General features: G+C 34.1%; 1 protein-coding gene across 1 annotated transcript in view; it reads left to right on the forward strand.

The window, feature by feature from the left end:
* The first annotated feature begins 257 nt into the window (after nt 1–257).
* The window catches only part of entpd5b (ectonucleoside triphosphate diphosphohydrolase 5b), a 15,416-nt gene continuing 6,535 nt past the window's right edge, over nt 258–9,138 (forward strand). Inside the window, exons 1-7 of the mRNA XM_073852804.1 lie at nt 258–734; nt 3,069–3,307; nt 4,968–5,047; nt 5,132–5,275; nt 6,465–6,540; nt 8,385–8,420; nt 8,558–8,561. Of these exons, the coding sequence (XP_073708905.1) occupies nt 3,076–3,307; nt 4,968–5,047; nt 5,132–5,275; nt 6,465–6,540; nt 8,385–8,420; nt 8,558–8,561 (572 nt within the window). The 5' untranslated portion in view covers nt 258–734; nt 3,069–3,075. The remainder of the gene's footprint in view (nt 735–3,068; nt 3,308–4,967; nt 5,048–5,131; nt 5,276–6,464; nt 6,541–8,384; nt 8,421–8,557; nt 8,562–9,138) is intronic.

Genomic DNA, 9,138 nt, shown 5'->3' on the forward strand with positions numbered 1-9,138 from the left:
TATAAAATATATAAAATATATAATAAAATAGAAAATACTTGTTTTGTCAAACTGTAAATATTATGTAAACAAATTGTATTGTATCTTTCATTACCGAAAATGCTTGTTATGATAAACCATCAATTCCTGTAAATCAGTTCCTGTTGACTGTATTAATCTATTTGTTTCTCCTGATGTTGATGTTTTTCGTCTCGTGTTTCAGTGATCTCTGGCCCCGCCCACACTGTGCTGCGTCACCATCTGCCGCTGTCAATCAAACTGGAGTTCAGCCAGAGCAGCAGCTGCTGTCAAACACCGGCACTTTTACAGTCAATAAATCATAAGTTGCCAGATGTACACGGAATAACTGCTCAGGATCCATAAAGTGATCTATATTCGAAGCTCCTCTAGTTACTGTCGTCGGACTCCAATAGTTGAAGAAGTTGTGTGAACTTGAGCGAGTTAGCGAGCGGCGGCGGTTAACGTTAGCAGGTAATAAACAACGAAGAACCGACATAAAGTAGATCAGATTAGAAGTGTTTTACTGTGAAAACATGCTCAGATTAGAGGTGTTTGACTGCAAACGCGTGTAGAATGTGAGCGTTCAGCAGCTGAAAGAGCTGAGGCTGCAGTTTGAGGTTAATCTTAGCAGTAGTTGAGCGCCAAACATGCGCCTCAAACACGCCAGAAAAACCGCTCGTTTGGGCTGAAGCGCCATCGTTTGTGCTCCTGCTGACTCTGCGGATCTCTGTCAGGTGGGTGATCATTAATGCATCAGCAGCTCATTTGTTATTGTTCAGGCACATGTTCAGTCCTGCACTCGTATGGCAAGCCGTTTTATCCTAAAATATTCTAACGGTGCGTTTCCACTGGCACGTAGCGAGCGTTTTCAATTCATTCATGTGGAAGTTGCGCGTAAACGGTCGCGTGGTGCATTTTGGGATTGGAAGCGGCGCGGAGAAAGCGTTGAGAGCGTCAACAGGTTGGGCATTCCTCAACTTTATGCAAATCTCCAGCGCAAAACACCAGGCGACAACCAATCGCTGTGAGAAGTAGGCAAGGCAAGAGACTATAACGCCTGTTTCCGAAACTGGTGGATTACCGAGCTGAAATCACATGTTATTGAAAAAGTCATGCAAAATTGCATGTTTTCATGATATGCTACAATTTAGTTGGCGAACCGCCGTTAAAAGACGACGATGAATCGCAAACAGTGTGTAAACATTGTTTTTTCATAGGCGTACTCTGCCCTAAATTTGACACACCCCAAAGCAGTGGCGTTGTACCGTTATCAGCGGCACTGAGCGCGGATTTGATGCTGTAGTGGAAACACATCGTGTGTGTTATTATGGTGCGTTCACACCGGACGCGAATGAAGCGGCAAGCGCTAGTCATTTACATGTTAAGTCAATGCAAAGACGCGAATAGCCATCCTGCGACGCGAAACGCGCGAATAGCACAAATGAAGTGGCGCGCATTGAGCGTTTCAAGCGTTTGTCGTGCCATTTGCGCGAGTTGAAAAATCTGAACTTTGGCGAAATTCCGCGCCGCGGTAACCAATCAGGAGCTCGCTCTAGTAGTGACGTGATCAGTGAGCGGAGGCTGAATTTTTTAACAAAGATGGAGGAGAAAATTATCGTTGCTGTGTGCGGACAACATAGTCAATCAAACATAATAAGTCAGACATTATATTGTTACATAAAAATATTATTTATGGCAAACATTTGTACATTCATTCTAATTATATCCTATTGCAAATCCACTCAGAGTAGTATAGTCAAAAATGATTTATTTGTGATTGGACCAGTGTTTTGTGTAATGTTCATGGGAATGCAACAATGAGAGACATGAGATATATATATATATATATGAGAGATAAATGAGATATATATATATATAATAGCTTGGTGTCGTTTAAATAAAGCGCAGCTACTCTCAACAAAATCTATGTCAGCCATTTTGCAACGAACAGACTGGCGGCCAGGCGGCAGAAGCCCCTCCCATGACGCAAATTCGCGTCTGTTGTGAAGTGATTTGCACGCGCGAATGACACGAGTAAACTCAAATGTTCAAGCGTTCGACTACGCGCGAATAGCGCGTTCTTTACGCGCAAGTCGCGTCCGGGGTGAACGCACCTTTACGGTGTGTTCACACGGGGCGCAAGCGTCAACGCTTCCCATTGACTTTGAATGGGTGACGTCAAGCTTTGCCGAAAGGAATTGTGGATCCGTTGGCGGCGCTTCACTCGCGTTGCTCGCGGCAGAAGTTGAGAAATTTTCAACTTCTGCCGCGAGCAACGCCAGTGAAGCGCCGCGTCAGCCAATCAGATCGCTCTATGCAAATACAGTGGCCAGGCGGCAGCCAATCACGTTCATCCTGATCAAGAGCAGCATTTCATTGGCTGACGCTGCTATGACCATAAACGTCAGCCACGCCTTCCGTTAAGCGTTGACGCTTGCGCCCCGTGTGAACACACCGTTACTCTCGTAATCGCATTTATTAGTAAGAATTCAGTTAGAGAGCTCTATAATTCTATTTTTACTAATAATTCAATTGTAATTCAATTTTTACTAATAATTCAATTAGAGAGCTCTACAAATCAATTTTTTAGTAAGAATTCCAATTACAGAGCTCTGTAATTCAGTTTTTACTTGTAAAAATTCTGATTAGATAGCTCTCTAAATCAATTATTACTAGTAAAAATGCAATAACAGAGCTCTACAATTCCTTTTTTACTAGTAGAAAACCACATTAAAGATGTGTTTAATTGCAGAGCTCTGTAACTGAATTAAAGAGCCCTCTAATTCAGTTGTTACTAGTAAAAATGCAATTAAGCCGAGTAACACAGTATATTTTAGGCAGAAACGGCTTGCCATAGCACTGGAGGCTTCAGCAGACTGATGGATTGATTGATTGATCTGCTGACAGATCACATACGAAAGTCAAGTGTCCCTGCAGGGCAGTGTCATGGTTGGAGATGAAAGATGTAATGATATAATTGTGTAAATATGAGCAGGATCTGCTGATATGGCTCGTTGATGGGAGTGTCTGTGGTATATAAACAGCCGTCTGCTCTTCTCTGTCTCCAGTCTAAGGATGTCTGCTTCGCTCTGGGTTTGGCGTCTTCTGGCCGTCTGGACGCTTCTGGCGGTGTCTGCTTCTCAGAGGAACGGCCTGAACGCGCTGGATTTCTCCCAGAGGTTTGGAAACGCTCTGCCGTCCCTCAGCCGCCCGGCCAACGCCAGCCAGATCTTCTACGGCATCATGTTTGACGCGGGCAGCACCGGAACCCGAATCCACGTCTACACCTTCATACAGAAGGAGCCGGGTGAGATGATCCACACAGACGGCAGCTTTGGAGATCATTAGGGGTTTGGAAACACATAACACTGAAATTTCAACCGTTGCATGCATTAAAAGGCTGATTTGTAGTTATGGAATGAATTTTGATTTATTTGTAACTAAGTAAGGCATTGCAGGGTTATCATCGTTTATCAAAACTAAAGCTATAAAAACATTACTGAAATAAAATATAAAAAGCTTATTTTATTTCAGTTAGTTGCTAGGAAAACATTTCTTTTAGTTTTACTAATGAATAAAAACTATATAGACTTACTGAAAAAAAACTAATAAAAGTGACAAAAACACAACAAAATAACTCAAATGAAAATTACATTTGAAAATATTAGTAATTAATAATATATCATATCTAGTTTGTTTTAAATTAAAGGAATATTATAAAGGCATATTACTCAAATTAAGCCTTTTTAGGGACATAAAAAATTTTGCATTGTGAAAATTAAGCAGATTTTCTTTCTAAATCTCTTTAGTGTGATGCAAAATAATCTAAATATTTAAAGTTCATAATGCACTTTTTTGTGATATTAACCTCAAATTCGGAACATAACCTGTTTAGACTTATGGCTTTGATTTTAAAACAATTACATTCAGGCAAATAATGTTGAAAATGTGTAAAATATTTATGCATTGTTGTTTTTACTGCAAATCTATGCTGATTTAAATTAAAAAAATAAATTCACTTATTAAAATCCAATTAAATATTTTATAGATATTCTGATTTGAATGGCTTTAATTAAATTGGAAATTATTTATAAATTACTGTTGTTTTTACTGCAAATCTATGCTGATTTAAATAAAAACATTTCTCTTTAAATATCATTACTGTAATGCTAAAACATCTGATTTTCATGACTTTAATGTGAGAATTATTTCTTATTTCAATTGTAAAATATGGTTTTTACTGCAAATTTATGATGATTTAAATAAAAAATCAATTATAGTTCAATTAAAAATGTCATATTTTTGTATTAATATACTGCAAAATAATTGATTCTAATGACTTTAATGGGAGAATGATTTCTTATTTAAATTATAAAATATTTATGTATCGTAGTATTTGTTGTACTTAAAATGTTTAGAAAAATGTATTGAAAAATATCAAATTATTTTTACACAAATAAAATTTGTGTAGCTTTTTTTATGATTTTTACATCCACATCTTCCCTCAAAATTTCATTACTGCAATGCAAAATAATGAGATTCTAATGACTTTAATGATGAAATGAATTATTTGTATCGTAAAATATCTAAGCATGTTTGAAGAGTTCATTTGCAAAAACAGGTAGCTCCGTTTTTTAACAATTTTCAAAAATCATGTTTTTTCAATGTGAATTCCAGTTAATCTCAATCAAACCTCATTTGGGTTATTGTGATATAAAGTAAAAATAGCTAAAAAATACAGCTAACTAACACAATAAAACAATAAAAACATAATATTTAAAAAATGTGATTAATGAAAATTAAAAAAAGAGTTGCAATATATACACACATAGTGTTTATTGTCCTGCAAATTGATGCTGATTTAAATAAAAAATCCTAGAGTAATAGATACTGTAATTACAGTAATGAGAGTCATGATTGTGTGTTATGAGATCGCTCTAATGTTCTGTCATCTGTTTTGTTCTCAGACGGGCTGCCGGTGCTGGATAATGAGATGTTCCACTCGATGAAGCCGGGTCTCTCTGCGTACGCCGACATACCTGAGATTGTGAGTGATGAGGGGCTTATGTGAGATCTGCAGGTGTGCTGGAAACATGTGTTTGTGCAGTCAGCGCTGATGTTTGTGTCTCAGGCCGGTCACACGGTGCGTCAGTTGCTGCGTGTGGCGAAGAAGACGGTTCCTCCGGTGGAGTGGAAGAGGACGCCGGTGGTGTTCAGAGCTACGGCCGGACTGAGGCTGCTGTCGCCGGCTAAAGCTCACGCGCTCCTGGAGGAGGTCTGCTCACCTACACACGTCACACACCATTAAGCCTCTGCTACTCACAAATGACCAGTTTATTCATTTCAATGAAGTGAATGCACTATAATTTAGTTTGATAATGTTTTTATTTTATATTTTGTATTTTTAGGGAATTTTATGGTACTAGGTAATATTTATGCAGTAGTTATACCCCCCAAATACTAAAAATTACATGAAAATGTCATCATTTTTTAAAGGTTTAAAGACTTTGGAAAGTAAAAAAACAAGTAAAAAAAAAAAAAAGAAAATTAAATCCAAAAAGTTCTAAAAGTTTATTGCAATGAAAAATGCACAAAAATACAATTTAAATATTTTGTGTGAAGTATATATTTTTCTTTTAGTTTTACTAATTAATAAAAACTATATAGACTTACTAAAAAAATTAAAAATAAAAGTGACAAAAACACAGCAAAATAACTCAAATGAAAATTACATTTGAAAATATTAGTAATTAATAATATAACATATCTAGTTTGTTTTAAATTAAAGGAATATTATAAAGGCATATTACGTAAGCGTAAATCAAATTAAGCCTTTTTAGGGACATCAATATTTTTGCATTGTGAAAATTAAGCAGATTTTCTTTCTAAATCTCTTTAGTGGGATGCAAAATAATCTAAATATTTAAAGTTCATAATGCACTTTTTTGTGATATTTTTGTTATATTTTGTATTTTTAGGGAATTTTATGGTACTAGGTAATATTTATGCAGTAGTTATACCCCCCAAATACTAAAAATTACATGAAAATGTCATCATTTTTTAAAGGTTTAAAGACTTTGCAAAGTAAAAAAACAAGTAAAAAAAAAAAGAAAATTAAATCCAAAAAGTTCTAAAAGTTTATTGCAATGAAAAATGCACAAAAATACAATTTAAATATTTTGTGTGAAGTATATATTTTTCAAAAGATGTTTTAAAATCACAGCTATAAATCTGAACAAGTTATGTTCCAAATTTGAGGTTGATATTAAAAAAGGGTTGAATACAACGGCGTTATAAACTCACTGAAGTATGAATATAAATCTGTCAAGAGTTTCGCATTTTGAGGTTTAACCCGAACACTAGAGAAGCTGCTTGACCTCCAGCATGAGTGCTGTTTGATCCTGTGTGTTACACTGTTTTTACCGTGGTATTTTCAGTTATTACACTGTTGTGTTTGTCTGCAGGTGCAAGACGTCTTCGATGAATCTCCATTTTATGTGCCTCCTGATAGTGTCAGTATCATGAACGGGACGAACGAAGGTCTGTCCACAAACTACAAACACAGAACACTACAAATAAACAGAGAAATCTGAAAATAAATAAACATTTTATTCACATTTTCACCCCAAAATCAAAATAAAGGAATATTATAGTATAATTTTATTTAATGCAAAAAGAATGTAAGCCGGTTTAGAAGTATTACAATTTTTGCATTGTGAAAATTAAGCAGATTTTCTCTCTACATCTTATTTGAATGAATTTAATTCAAGATTCAAGATTTTATTTGTCTCGTACACAGTTATAGGATATATAACCAGCAGTGAAATGTAAATATTATTAATAATGTAAGAAATATTTAAATTGTAAAGTATTTACACATCATAGTTTCATATTAATTTACTGTAAATGTAAGCTGATTTAAAAAGTTGTCACTTATGATAATCTAATGAAAAATATGATTTAAAAATTATATTTTTAGGAGTACGAATTTTGACAGTTAAGTACATTTTTTTCACTAAATCTCATTATATTTAATTTAATTATTTGTTTTTTTACTGTTAAATATTTATGCATCATGGTAGTATTTGTTGTATTCAAATTTATACAGAATTAAATATCAAAATATATTGCACTAATTGATAAATATTTTATATAAAATAAAATTTTATGTGCATTGAGATTTTTGCAAGCACAAACAAATTATGTAATTCAAATCTTTTACTGTAATGCAAAAAATCCAGATTCTAGTTAAATGTGAGCATTTAATTTTATTAATTTAATTAATTAAGTAAAATCTACACATAATGGTAGTATTTGTTCTAAAGCAGCAAAACAATTAGTCGCGATTAATCAATTCAAAATAAAAGTTTATGTTTGCATACAATATGTATGTGTACTGTGTATAATGACCATGTATGTTTAAATGCACAAAATGCAAAAAATATGTTAGATTTATATGTAAAATGCTTATATATATATATATATATATAATGTAAATATTTTTTAAATATTTGTGTGCGTTTATATATACTAGGGCTGTCAAATGATTAATCGTGATTAATCACATCCAAAATAAAAGTTTGTTTTTACATAATATATGTGTGAGTACTGAGTATATTAATAATGTATATATAAATACATACACGTACATGTATATATTATTATAATAATAGTTGTCTATATATATTTATATTTAATTCTATATACATATAAACTCTTTATAGTTACATGTAACATTTTGCATCATATATATATATACATGCAAGTGTGTGTATTTTTATATACATAATAAATTTACACAGTACTCACACATATATTATGTAAAAACAAACTTTTGTTTTGGATGTGATTAATCACGATTAATCATTTGACAGCCATAATATATATATATAATAAATACATACAGCACACACACATTTAGTATGTTAACATAAATGTTTATTTTGTATCATTTAATCACAACTAATAATTTATCCTGATTTTTATGCTGATATTACAGTAGTGAGAATGTGATAGGAGAATAATGATAATTACAACCCAGTTGTTTTCTGGCGTATGTTTTGGCGCTGATAAAAACTACAGCACTAGCATAAAAAGTGATCCCGTATGCATGAGTTCATCACGGTGAAGATGATGTGTGGTGAGTGTGCATTAAGAGCTCAGACAGAGCCGTTAGTGACGTCACGTCTGTAGACACACCATTACTGCAGCACACTCATCATCATCATTATTATTATTATTATTATTATGAAACAGACTCACATGAAGCTAAACAGCTCTATATAAACACTGTGCACCTGTGACGGCATTCTGATTGTTATTACAAGTGATTCTTTATTGAAGATTATTGATATTATGCATTGTGTTCAAATGTTTCTCCACAGGGATTCTGGCCTGGGTCACAGTCAACTTCCTGACAGGTCAGACTTTCTCCAGTGACTTTACTAAATAATGCTCAACTTTAGCTCATGAACATGATGTCAGTGTGTTGCTGATGTTCTGTAGAATAATAGATGATTTATGCATTATAAGACATTAATAACTTGTATTGTGAAAGCACAGTGTTGATTTCCATCACGACCGGGATCTTCACGCATTAATGCATCTGCATTAACAAAACACTCGCCGGTTAATATTTCATAAAGTCATGCTCTTGTTTGTGTCCTTCACAAGTGTTCACTTCCAGAACTAACAAATGTACAGATAATGTACTCACCCCCTTGTCATCCAAGATGTTCATGTCTTTCTTTCTTTTAGTCTTTTTTTTTTTTGGAGTAAAACACTTCAGGAGTGTTCTCCATATAGTGGACTTCTATGGTGCCCTGAGCTTCCAAAATGCAGTTTAAATGCAGCTTCAAAGGACTCTAAATGATCCCAGCCGAGGAAGAACGGTCTTATCTAGTGAAACCATTGGTTATTTTCTTAGAAAATTGACAATTTATATACTTTTTAACCTCAAATGCTGGTTCAAGACAGTTAGGGTATGTCTAAAAACTCCCATCTTATTTTCTCCTTCAACTTCAAAATCGTCCTACATCGCTGCAGAAGGACAGAAGTGTTTACAAAGTGAACGTGCAAAGAAGATCAAATGCCTTTTACAAAAAAAAAAAGGTAAAACAGCGATGTAGGATGATTTTG

The sequence above is a fragment of the Garra rufa genome, chromosome 13 (genome assembly GCF_049309525.1).
Source record: "Garra rufa chromosome 13, GarRuf1.0, whole genome shotgun sequence".
Lineage (NCBI taxonomy): Eukaryota > Metazoa > Chordata > Actinopteri > Cypriniformes > Cyprinidae > Garra > Garra rufa.